Source organism: Centruroides vittatus, unplaced genomic scaffold (genome assembly GCF_030686945.1).
Source record: "Centruroides vittatus isolate TY-2023 unplaced genomic scaffold, ASM3068694v2 contig_341, whole genome shotgun sequence".
Classification (NCBI taxonomy): Eukaryota; Metazoa; Arthropoda; class Arachnida; order Scorpiones; family Buthidae; genus Centruroides; species Centruroides vittatus.
In genome coordinates, this window is record NW_027122166.1 from 2230517 (window position 1) to 2244984 (window position 14468).

Sequence of the window (14468 nt, forward strand, 5' to 3'; positions counted from 1 at the left end):
GAGGGGAAACTGAGCGTCGCGTTTTTAACCGAGATTGTAACGTCATATTTTTGGATAAAGTCCCTACCTAAGAGTCCATCGTTAGGCATAGTAATTTCGGGAGACACTAAATAACAGTCATGGAAAAAGGTCAAACGTCTGATTTGGAATTTTAACTTAAACTTTCCGAATGTCTCGATAACGTGTCCGGTAACACTTATTAACTCTACCATTCTAGTCTCCGCTTGCTGCAATTGCGCTGTGTCGGGAAATAGATCCCTAGAAATCAAGGTAACAGCTGCGCCCGTGTCTATCGTCAGCTGAACTTTCCTATTTTCTATCTCACAAATCATGGTACAAGGAGGTAATTCTCTACTTCTTGATTTATTGATTCCCGCTAATTGTGGTACGTCGGGACCTACTGACGGTCGATTTATTTCGCTGTTTCGGTCTCTAAATGCAACTGATGTGACTCTGTCGGGGTCTCGCGTTTGTTTATTGTCTACCGGTCTATTTTCAGGGGCAGGCAACGCTAAAAATCGAGGAGCGGCTACGTTGTTCGGTGTGCGCTCCATTTCGAAGCTACTTCCAGGCCAACCTGGACCGTAACGCGGGGGATAAAAGGGCAACGGGGCACCTTGTCGGTTGGTTTCGTATTCGAATTGTCTAAATCGCGCAGGGGAAAAGGGTATTTGTCCTGACCGACTAGCTCTAAAGGCGTTTGGCAGATTTCTAATGGGGGTTTGCCATTCGGGGGCTTCTTGATTCGCTCCCCACCTCCCGGGATACTGAGGAAAAGCGTTTCCCCCGTACCAGTCGAGTGGCGACGGCATATAACCTCCGTATTCTGCCCAATTAGGATTCATCGCGCGAAATTTTGGTGATCCATCCCCACTCCCTCTCCAAGGGGGCATTGGACCTTGTTCCGAATAGGGACCGTAGCAAGGATATCGCGCACGGGGTTGTCTTTGCAGATTGGCGGGCTGAGATCGCGAGGGAAATTGTTGCGGCGGGCGTCGCTGCGCATTCGGGGAATGCCGTGGATTTCGCATCCCATCATTCGCTCTATCAGTTCCTTGTGTCCGGTTTGTTCGCGAGGGCTCATCTGTTTGGAAATTGTTTATGGGCTTAGGCGCGGGCGATTGATCGAGTCTTTTCCCTATTGTCGCTAATTGCTTCGAAAGCTGCGCGATTTTTGCGTCGAGAGCCGATTCTCTTCGTGAGTTTGATTCTTCCGCCAGCGTGTCGTGGCTTTCCACTGCATCAGTGATGCCGGCAATTGAATTTCGCGTCTTTCCCGCCAATTGATCTATCGTTTCTTCGCGAATAGCTATTTTTAATGCATCAGCGAAAGTTTCTGGGTCATGAGTCATGACTCTTCTTTTTAGCTTGTCGGTTAAGCCATGCAGGAACTGAACGCGCAATTTCTCGTCCAGTTCACGCTGTTGGCAGCGTTTGATAATTGCGTTTTCCTCTTCGTTCGCACCCGTCTGATCTATGCTTGTCGCGCTAGCAAGGGACTGCAAGCGGACCGCGAATTCTTGGACCATCTCGTCTCTCTTTTGAGAGCATGTATGGAATTTCTGGACACGTATGCTGTATGGTTCTTGGTCAAAACGCTGGATCATCAGCTTCCGAAAAGTTTCAAAGTCCGTTACGCTCTTCATGCTGAGGTCTCGCCATGCAAAATCTCGGGCTACACCCGCGAGTTTGCACTTGGCTATGCTCAAGCACTGCCGAGGGGTCCATCCTGCCAGACTAGCAATCTCTCCTAACGTATCGAAGAAATCGGTGACGCGCCCTGATTCACCCGAAAACGTCGGGATCAATCCTCCAAACGCGGAAAAGGAGGGAAGAGAACCGCCACTGCCACCGTCACGAGGTCGCGTCGGGACACTCGCATCTGCCTCCATCGTTCGACCCACTTGTTAGAAAAACTCTTTGTCGGCGTAACCTACTAAAGTTTTGTGGGGCTATTAAATCCCGAGCTTCTGACACCAATGTAAGCTGCCGACATATGGGGGCAATTAGTTAATTGCACGTCAGGAAAAACCTAGGGACCGATCGTATGTGGGTGGTGGCGGCAGAGGCAAAGATGACAAGTGTCTTACAATAACCGTTTATTTTAACCTCAAAACAAACTTACAAGGTAGGCCTACAGTACAAGATGCGATCTAGATCGTCTGCGGCAGAAGGCGCTCCGGATGACGGCGATCGGAGAAGGCTGTCGGAGTCGTCGGTAAAGCCCCGGGGCAGTCGGGTAGGAGAGTCCGATGGGGTCGGTGACGGACGTCGGCGAAGGAGTAGGTGGCTGGTTGGAGTACCGTCGTCCACTTCCGGGTAGAAAGCTCCGTCGTCTCCCCTTCTGACCTTGATACGGGGGTTTTTATACGATTTTCCCCCGAATCTTCCCTCTTGATTGGTCTTAAGTCCCTTTTTCCTTTTTTCGATTGGTCAGTCTACTGTTTCTAAGCAAGACGAAAACCAAATTCGGCCGGGGACGGCTCCCGGGCGTTGACAGCTACTCACATAATTTACACAGTTTGCCCCCTCTCGCGGACATCGGGCTGAACCGATCCGCCAAACGTTCTGTGGCTGCCCCCCCCTTCGCGACGATCCCGGGCTCATATGGTCTACAGGTGACCTTGACCATCTGTCTCTCTTCTTTCTCCCCTTTTTTGTTAATTGTTTACATCTCGACTCTTGTATACGAGCACCGCGACATTCCCTTCGTCGTTTATTACCGCGTTGTGTTTGTTTTAGAAGAAATGCTTTACAGATGTCCGGTTTATAGCCCGATGCGCGTTCTTGCTCCGATTGACTTTCCGAAATTTCCCGAGGTAGCGATCTTGTAAACAACCGAATTCTCGGCGCCATTTTAGGATCTTCACACTTAATGTTATCAGGTTTAATACGATGTTTATTTGTACAATAAAGAATAAAATTTATGTAAATTCTATGCTTTGTGTATTTGATGAACCAGCAATAATATAGAACTAATTTATAGTTATTAATTTTCAAGCAATTGTGATTTGGCTTTAACTGTAAGTATGATTATTTGCTTTAAATTTTGTATTTATAGTAGAAGTAATGTTAAAATTGATGTTCAGAAACTTAAAACCTAACAATATATTTATCTAAGAAACAGTATTTATTTAATATAAAAAAACCTCCATTAAAAATTTATTTAAAATTTGTGTTCAGTTTAAATTTTGTAAATTGAATACAGTTTTAAATTTTTAATGGAAATTTTTTATTAAATAAATAAATTTTGTAAGTATTATATGATTTTAACATGACCCAAGCTTTCAAAAACCTAAATATATTACTAGAATTTTAAAGCTTGATGTGCATTCATTACAATTATTTGTAATGTTTCAAACAACTTATAAATTTTTGAGAAATCAATATTTGTTTAAAATTTATTAACTTATAAATAATTTTTAATTTATAAACTAATTAAATTTATTGATTAGCAGGTAAATTAAATTACATTATCTAATTTGAAGAGTTAATTACTTTAAACTTTTTACAGTAAAACAGATATGACATGTAACTTAAGAAAACTTTAAAGAAATGTAATTGATAATATATAGTAGTTAAAAATAAAAATTTCTTGATTTATGCAATTATATAAAATGTTAAAAAATAATCATTTTATTTGCATCTTAATTAAGTATAAACATATTCATATTTTTATATTTAATATATTGAAAAATAATTAGTCATTAAAAATTTGATGTAAACAAAAATTACGACATCAAAAATAAATTTTTGAACAACAGCATTATTTTTACAGTTGTATATATGTATAACAAAAATTAAAGATAAATTAATTCAGATGGAAAAGGGAGAAAAAAATATTTTTTAAATTAAATATTTTTAAAATTTAATATTTTTAGGCAATTTATTTTTAATGAATGTGTGATTTTTTTCTTAGAAATGTGTTGGAAAGAGTATCTAACTTTAAATGTATAGTAATAAAGTGTTTTGGGATTTACAAAAACAATTCATCTCTCTTTTAAAACAAAACATGTTTATAAGTTCATAAAAGCTATAAAGTTGAGTCAAGAGGGTGATATTTTGATAAAATATTCAACTTGATAGTAATTTTACTGTAGTAAAATAAAATTAAAACCTTTTATCTTTTTTTATAAATATCTTAGAAAATGCAAATGAAATCTCTTTTATTAAGACATATGTATCCATGCAATTGTTAAAAATGTCCTTACCTAATTTGACCACAAAGATTTTTTTCTACTTTCTGATTCTAGCAAAATACATTTCTTTTCTCTAACTCTGAATAAAAATATTTTATGTAGTAAATTTATTCAAGAGTTATTTAATATTCTGTGACTGGATGATACACAGTATATGGAACACTACCTTTTTAAAATATATGATAATCATGAGAATAAATTCTTTCTATTATATCTTAATTTTGAAACAGAGGACAAAAATTTATAACTTATTATCAAAAATACAATTACTCAATATCAATAATTAAAAATTGTCAAGTTTATAATAAAATATTTGTTAAATAATGAGGAAATTCTTTGATTAACTCAACAGAATCTGAAATAAATTTATATTGTAGAAATGCAATTAACAGGAATACAGTATATATTCTTTAGAATAGATTATATTTAAGACAGTTTTATCAGAAATAATTAAAATTTGTTCTTAAAAAAGAAATACAGTAAAACCTGTCTATGGCAACCACCCAAGGTTCCTTTACAAAGTGATCTTTTAGACAGGTGGTCGTCCAACACAGGTGGTGCTATGATATCATATTTCCATACATATTTTGCACACTTTTTAGCCATTTCTACTAAACAAAACTCGAGGTGAGCAAAAATAAGTGAATTTTTTCAACGATGGAGCTATATTGGTATTGTATATTATTATTATTATTAGATAACTCAATTTACAGTAGTAGTGGTGATTTTATAAGACAGATTTAATACCAATACAGTGATACCTCAGTTTTTGTCAATAATTCGTTCGAAAACAATCGACAAAATCCAAAACCAACAAAAACCAAGGCAATTATTTCCATATGAATCAATGTAAATCCAATTAATTTGTTCTAGACAGTCCAAAATACATACCAAAATCACATTTTATAGAGAATTAATATAGTGTTAAATACTAAAAGCAGTAAGACATTAATATTAAAAAAAAACTAATCTAAAGGAAAGCAATGGAATTGTTTGGCTAGACGCATGGTGTAATGTCTTGTCTTGTAGAAGTTAGTTGGACATGAGCTTCTAGCCTGCATCGCCCCATGGTAAAGTGTGATGTAATTGTTATGTAATGGTAGTTGTATGCATTTATGATGGTCATATCGCAGGGAATAATGCCTTTCGGGAGGTCCATTTAAGAGTCACTGGCCCCTATTCAGACATTACAGACATAGATAAAACCTGGAAAACTCCATGTGACTAGCCTGTCCTGGCAAAACGCAAACCCACGACTGAACTCCCAGTGTTCAGGGAACAGAAATGTTGGCTAATGGTAAGCTGTCACGGAGTAATGCTCACAGAACGAGAAACTGAGCTGGAATATGCATGGATCACCCTTTGTTTTCACAAAATTAGTAGTGAGATCACTTGGGCATGACGATAACAGAAGTCAAACTGAAGTATTTACTGTATTTTAAAGATTAATACAATACTTGCATTTTCTCAATTATAACGCACATTTTCTTTTTTCTGACTTAATTAATTCAACTTTGTTCTTTTCAGTTACGTGTATTATATCATCGATATACAAGCGTGTCGTATCTCTCCATCACTTTGGTTTTGGTTTTCATTAGTTTAATCTTATTTTAACTTTAATATTTAATATTTTCTTAAGTACAATAAGAGAAATTATTAATTAATAATAAAACGATTTTATTATTTTTTCTCATAATATGATTTCATTACACTCCGCAATTGTCCAATGACAATCGCGGAATCGAAAAAAAAAAGGTTGCCTGTAAAACTAATTTTTGCATTAATGCATTTATTGTTTTTTGAATATTTTGCATGCAAAAATTACTTAGATATTATTTTTCTAAAAATATTGTGGAAATAAGGTAGGTTGATACAGAAACTATTTATTGTACAAATACTGTTTATGAGCGTCAAAAAATAAATAAATAAAATAAATTTTATCAAACAATGAGATCAGCCAATTAATTGTATCATGTACAATATTTTATACCTCTAAGGAAAATACTGTAGGTCTACGGTACACCTATCAAATGCAGATGGTCGCCTAAGCAGTTTTCACTGTACATCCAAGTTAGTATTGGAAAAATTTATTAAGAAATTTAATTAATTATTATCATTTTAAGATATCTATTGAAATAAATTCCATTAAACTTTATTAATTATAGTGAACAGTTCATTAAAATTTAATTTCATATATACAATACACATTTACGTATTCAGAGTCAATAATAAAAATTAATAAATTATAAATTTGTCTTTAAATATAACACATTGTCTATCTCAGTTTGAAAACAATTATTAATGTTAGCGAAAATTTCTTAAAAGAAGACATAAAAAGTAAAAATAATTTAACTTTATGTCCAATTAGTTAAATTGTGAAAACTAAAATCTGACATAATTACTGTCATTCTATTGATATCTATCTATTAGCAGACAGATTATGTATATATTGCTCAAAGCTACATTGATTTTCTGTTGTTATGATAACTAATTTAAAATCCGATTAATGAATTTATTCATTTATTCGTTAGTATTTTCATTAATTTCGATATTGTTTTTACATTATCAATTAAGTAAAAGTCATGTTTAAAAAAAGACTTATGAAGTGTAAATTAAATTTGTTTAAAATATAATAAACATTCATTATTTTATAAATAAAAATAATTTTGTTACTTTAAATATATCATCTAATATTTAAATATTATTTTTAAAATATTAGAAATGTTTATTAATAAAATAAGATTTTACTGGAATAATATAATTCTTAAAAACTCACCCTCCATTCTTTGGCCATAAACTTCTACTTTCAGAACTACCTCGCAATGCATTTCCACTCTGTAATATTTAATGTTTAATTTATTGTTAATAAATTGTAGGAAGTAATAAAACTTTAAATTGATTAAGTAATTCATTAAAAGAAGTTAAATCTTTATTAGCTATCTTTTTATATTTATAATCACCATCAATAAAAAATTTGCTAATTTTAATATATAACAGTTTTGTCTCTTCCTTTATTTTTGTAACCAATTTCATTTTACCATCCATATATTAATATTTATATACAGTGTACTGTACATAAATGCTTATATATTATGTATGAACAAGTATATGAGGACAATAACAAAGTGATCAATAAGTATCACTTATTGATCACTTTAGTCTTTGTTTAATATTTATCAAATTTTTAAAACTCTTCAAAAAACATCAATTCATTCTTTTTTCTAGTAAAGATGTCCTCCTCAATTATATCTTTATTTTGATATAAATTAATTTATAACTGGATAAGAAGCCATGATGAGCCTGTATTCAAGATCAAGACTAGTAGAGATTTTAATTCTTGACAAGTTTACCAACTTTTTAAACAGATCTGAGAATAATGTCTAGACATTAAGCTTCCCACAAATGTCAGCACATCAGCTACTTTCCCAACCAATATAAAAAAAATTTTGTTATAAAATCAACAATTGGAAAGATGGGATAGTCTAAAAGACTATGAATACAAATACAGCTTTTATTTCCTGGGATGTGGCTTAATAATGGAAGAAAATTGATCAAATACACCTATGGGACTGTTTTATTGAAAATGAAAAAAAAGAAAGAGGCAATGAATTGCTTGATAATTACATCCATTTCTGTAGTAGTACTGGGGGAAAAAAAACAGCAAGACCCTCCACCGTGTTAAAGAAATGTAAGAAAAATTATTACAGGAGAGAACTTCATAAATGAAATAATAATATAACTAGCTATGAAATTATAATCGAGGGATGTCATCCTCATAAGAATTTATGTCTAACTTAAAAAAATTTTTTTTTAATCAGGTGATACATATGAACTCTAGAATTCATTGAGAATTGTATTAGGAAATACAAAAGAAAAGATTCTTATATTAAATAACCTGATATGCCTGAATAATGCAATAAATATATAATGAAATTATTAGAAGATTTGGAATGAATGAAAGAAACAACAATAGCAAAAGATTTATATAGTTATGTAAATAATTTTAACTGAAAATTAAAAATACTTTCATCATAAATATATCCGTAAGGTTACCTGAAACCAAAAGAACCAAAGTAAAAAAACATCTGTAATCATTGGTAGCATATTAATAAAACAATTTTATTTCAACTAAATTGCAAAATATAAGAGATTTTAGAGGAACTGCATATAGATCAAATCAGTATCTCCACAAAGTTCAATATTCACACTCTGGATTAATATAAAATAAAAAGCTAACTAAATAAACAGCAAAAACAAAAGAAGATTGTTAAAACAAAGGAACCCATGAAATTTATTAGACTTACTACAAAATACAAGCATTAAAGCACTACGAATAAAGAATTACATAATAATTATGATAAAAAGTAAAAGGCAATTACAGATATTTGAGAAAAAAGTAACATATAAAGCATTAGATATTAAAAGAAAAGTAAAAGAAATGAATAATAGATCATAAAAAGTAATTTATAAAAAAAAAGTCAAAAAATTACTTATGGTGATTTAATTGAAAGCAAGAAAATAATAGAAAAATTTATCTTGAAGCTAAAAAAAAAAATGTCAATAAAATTATGACAGCAACAAAAAAATTTTTTTCTAGGAAAGGATATACATGTAAAATTGAAAAAGGGATAAGGATTAAAAGTGATATAAAAAAAGTTATAGAAGAAAAAAATTAAAACAGATTTTTTTCATTAACAAAATTTTACAAGCATTTGAGATTCTAAAAGAAATGACCTAATAAGTAAAGATTTCTAGAAGATTATTTATCTCCTAACTTGTTAAAGATTTACATGGATATATATCTTCTAAGGGAATAGCAAAAAAATATGATAAAATGGCAATATCAGTAACAGATATCTATTACTGATATTGCCATTGATATCGCCAAGATATCGATTTATAACTTGCTGTTTGTAGAAATCAAATACAGATTATTCAAGATGAATTAGAAAAACAGTTAACTGACATAAGGGAATGAATGAATAAGAATGAAATTGCATTTAAAACTGTGCATATGATCATTGATAATACTGAAGATACTAAAGACAGAATTAGAAAAACTCAAAATTTAGAGAATAGAACACCATTTCAATATTTAGAGTCCATAATGAAAAATAACAGATCTTCAAATATGATAATACTAAAAAGAATAAGTAATGAAGTCACTGGGATGTAAAATTTAGTACAATGGATAATATCATCCTATAGAAAGTAAAATGCTCATTTTTAATGCTTTTATTCAAAGCATCTTATAATGAAAGAAACATGAACTTTAAGTTGCTTGTTGTTGAACACAGATTTATGAAGAAAGTCACTTAAAATTTTTAGATTAGAGACAATAAGAAATAAGAAAATAACAAAAAGGAGAAGATGAAGAAAAACATACAGTAAAACATGGGCAAAGATAACTAAGATGGTATGGCATACGAGAAAAGATACGAAAAGAAAAACTTCTGAAATTAATGATGAAATGAAAAACAGAGTAGAAGAAAAGAACAAAACTGTAATTGAAATGAATGAACATGTACTTTGAAAGAAGATATAATGGAAAAGAAAAATGCAAGAAACTACTAAACAACAAGAATTCAGTTAAGGAAACTTAAAAGATAGAAATCCTAAAGAAAAAGAAGAGAAATAACAATGTGCTAGGTAATAAAAACTTTAAAAACATTATATTAAAAAAGCACTTTTAAGGAAAATAATACATATAATATTAACAGAATGGTGAAAAAATATATAATTTTCATCCTATATACATAATAACTCAAAAGAGACTGCAAAACAAATTCACAAAAAATAGCAAACATTGAAGAATAATATGCAAGACTTTCATTTAATTTTAATACACTCATTTTACTTTTTGTAGAAAAACTATTAAAATTAAAATACATTATTTCAACTCAAAAATAATTCGATACAAACATTTCCATTTAATTTCTCAATTTTTAAAAATTTAGCAATGTTTATACAATATTCAAACATTCACAGTACAACAATTTACATTCTGATGGAAATATTTCAATTTTTAAATACAAAATCAACAAACCAAATTCAGTTAGAATTTTAAATTTTGGCTACTCAAATTTGATTTATTTGTACTATAAATATAAATATAAAGCTGCTTTTTTCAATTACAAATCAGTATTATATATTGTATTTATAAACCTTATTAAAATTGTAATTATAGTTTTATCATTTTAAGTTAAACAGCTATTTAAATTTTCCATTTAGTCATAATAAAATTACTTTCAAATCCTTAATTATTAAATTAAATTATAAAGACTCACCATTTTAATAATTAAAAATAGAAGAATTTGAAATTATCTTAATCCTTTTTTCTTCAACACTCACAAACAATATTATTTAACAAAATTAACATATGAGCAAATATATAAAAAAACAACCCATTTAAATTTGTATTTTACATTATATCTCTATCACAAACCTGTCAAAAAGCTGAAAATGTATATGCCGCAGAAATACACACAGCTGATTATACATTAGGATTTTTATTTTTCTACTTTTTTCAAACTTCAGGAAATACATGTATACATTTTATATATAAAATTTATTTATTATTTATATTTTACAAAAGCTAATGATAAATAAAGTAAGCAAGTAGAATATTTGTAACAAATCATTCTTATATTAATTTTATTTACATGATACTTTTCTAAAGAATTTGAAAAATCCAATTTATATTTATAAAAATCTGATTCCTCATTTTACTTAATAATATTCAAAATAAATCAATATCTTCTATCCAGTTGATATAAAAAGAACTACATAATTATTTTTTAATTATTTTTTATTAAATATAATGTATATAATATAATAAAAATATCACTTTTCTTATATTAATAGTAAAAATAATTTGTAAAAACTTTTAAAACAAGAAATTTAATATCTGTTCTTTATCACACAAAAAAATTTAATACTTTTTCATCAATGCAAATAATCATGTTTATACATTTTTTCGATAAAAAAAAAAAAACTCTTTAGTATGATGGTGTTGATGGAGTGTATCCTGCTAGGCTTATAAATACTGCAGTTGTGCTTAATGCTATGCCAGACTAAGATCAAAAAATAACTACAGAATTAACTATTATTACGCTTACATGCTGTTCATGTAAACTGTGTCATCTGTTTTTCTTCACAGAGATGTCCTTTTTATTGAGGCTATGCTTATGCAAGATTATGTAAAACAGTTTAAAAAATTCACTAGGTGACAAGCTGAAATATTTTAATATATATATATATTAAAATATTTCAGCTTATCACCTAGTGAATATACTGAAAGATTTTAATTTTAATATATATATATTAAAATTAAAATCTTTCAGTATATAATTTCAAATTAAAATGGCAGACAGTATATTTCTCAATTTAAAATATGGAAGAAACTAACTTGTCTTCATTCTTTCGTCTTGTCCAGTCATCATCAAAAAACAACTCAGTTTCTTCCATATTTTAAACTGTAAAATATACCATCTGTCATTTTAATTTGAAATTATGTGCATCATCTGTGTTTATGAATTTTCTAATTATGTGACATGTGTTTAGTACGGCAACTTTCTGTAGCACAATGTGTCTACTGTTGTTAAGCATTAATGTTTCTAGACTTTAGTGTATGTGGTGTGATGCAAAAAGGATTACAGGCTCAATAAGTACCTTATCCAATCTCCACAAATGCTTTATTTCTTGGACAAGTTCCAAGTATTTACTAATTTTTTCAGTGTGTGTATATATATATATATATATATATATATACTGTATGTTGTGGGTGTTTGATACAACCATGTCTATGATGTGATTTAGTTTTGTCAGTCAATAAATGTGATTTCTGGTCAGTTGTGATGTATTGTTTTGTCTGTGATAATGGCATGGTCACACTATTTTGTGTGTGTTGTTTTTTTGACCATCTGAAATGTATATTTGTAGTACAGTTTTGGCTTCAAAGAAAAGCCTTGGGCAAGCAACATTGGATGGGGGATCAAGGCATCCCGAAAAAACAGAACTAATGCCTGGAAGTGAGATTATCTTCTTTGTTTTTCTTAAGACAGATAGGGTTGGGTCTTCCAGTAAGATGACAGTATGTGATTGGTTGAGAAAATCCTTTGCCCTGCGTAAGTAGTCTTCCTCCCTGCATAGGACAAACTTCTTGTCTTCTGTGTTCAAGCTATCTCATGAAAAGTTCTGCTTTTGTAGGTAAACTCTTCCATTAAAGCAGAAGTAGGGGGGTTCGCTGCTGTCAACTGTGTTCTTATGCAGAGCCAAGGAATTTCTCAACCAATCACACGCTGTCATCTTACCAGAAGACCCAGCCAATCTGTCTTAAGAAAAACAAAGCAAATAATCATGCTTCTGGGCATTACTTCCATCCTTTCAGGAAATCTTGACCCCCTCATCCAATGTTGTACTGTACAGTTCCTCAGTTTGTAATAATTTATGTTTGTGTACAAACTTTTTGGATATGTTGACATACTGATCTGTGATAAAAGTTGCAATCCAATGTAATGTGTTATAGTCTTATGCATGATGTGGCTATTCCAATGTGTGTCATCTGTAAGTTTTGTGTCTTTCAAAATGTATTAATAAATTTATTAATCACATTCATAAAAGTATAAGAAATAAGAATATATATTCAAAATTCAAATGTTTTAGACATTTACAAATTTATCTTCTTCAGTGACTAATTTTGAGACAAATAACACATACAATACATTACAAAATTCTCCTGTGTCAAATAAAATTTTAAAAAGTTACTATTTGTTGATCATTTATTCAATAATTGTAATCCTTAACCTTTTGCAGTATTCAAAAAATTAATATTTCTTTTCCTGGAAAAGTATTTATGGCCAAATAAAATTAAATAATAATCATTCTTCTATGTAATAATCAAATATTTACAGTTAATATTGAATGAGTAACTTTCATCTTTACATTTCATACTTATGAAGTCATTCTTAGAAAAACTATTTGCAATAAAAACAGAACTTATATCTAGTTCCTATAATAGATTAAATTAAAATTATTAATTAAGATTTTTAAAAGTTATTTTATAAAAGGGGTAATGTTAATTAAAAAATTAGAATATTCAATTATAATTATTAAATACAGTATTAATATTTATATAAAATAAAATTATTTTATATAAAAATAATTAAGTTAATATGCTATAACTATTATATATAATACCTGTAATATAATTAATTACAATTGCAAATGAGTTTATAATTATAAAATTATAATTATATACTCATTATAAATTGTAGACAATTAAAAATAAATTAAATTTTTGTATTAAAATTCTTTGATACTATGAAAAGCACACGAAAAAAAATTAAAACAAAATTTAAATAACTATAGAAATAAATGTCTGGCTTCAACAAGGTTTCAAAAATAATAATACATCAAAAACTTTTAAATCTTTGTGCTTTATTTTTGTGGATAGTAATATACTTAATGGAAATAATAATAATAAACATAGTTAAATGACTCATAATTAAATGGAGCTTTGAAGAGAAACATTAAACTACATTAAAGGATTTTAAATCTAAATAGCGTAGTCTCAGTAAATAAATATCATCATCTGTGAAGATTTAAAATATCTTTGGAATATGTTATGCAAAAGAACTTACATTTTAGAAATAAATGAAAAATTCAACACAAAGAAAAATATAATTTTCTAGATGAAGTTAGAGAAAAAATCTAAAATTCAAACACAATTTTCTCAAGCTTACATTTCATAAAGATTATTTTATTTGATTAATTTATTCTCACTTGGACATGGACATCCATTAATTATCTGTACAGTTTTTGAACCACTGTTGACTCTCTCCTATTCCTGTTGCATACAATGGTGTATTTTTGGCAACCCTTTAATATGTTCATGGACCCCAACCTTTAACATTGAAGAAATAACTTTATAAAGTTCTGCAAATATTTTTTTAACTGATAGTTCATTCACATAACTAGTACGCAGGCCTATAAAAATAAATTTGTATGACACTAATATCTAATACCACTAAAAAAAAGGCTATGTGGATAATGCCTTGACCTCCTCCTTCCCCATCATATACAAATGATATACTTTTCAAGACCCCTTTTCCCTCTTAAACCATATTCGTAATAAATGGCCCCCAAACCAATTACTGAAAATATAATTTAATAAAAACTATCTCAAACACCAATACTAGTTTAACATTACAAGAGAGTTTACTAATATGAATGTTTTTGCCCAATTAAAACGGACATCCTCAGGTAATT

At 29.7% G+C, this 14468-nt stretch overlaps 1 protein-coding gene across 5 annotated transcripts in view; it reads right to left on the reverse strand.

Annotated features, from left to right (window-relative positions):
* Positions 1-14468, reverse strand: part of unc-13 — a 347436-nt gene that overhangs the window by 146362 nt on the left and 186606 nt on the right. For all 5 annotated transcript variants that reach the window (XM_067268874.1, XM_067268872.1, XM_067268873.1 and 2 more), the window contains one exon: positions 6976-7034. In XM_067268874.1, the coding sequence (XP_067124975.1) occupies positions 6976-7034 (59 nt within the window). The remainder of the gene's footprint in view (positions 1-6975; positions 7035-14468) is intronic.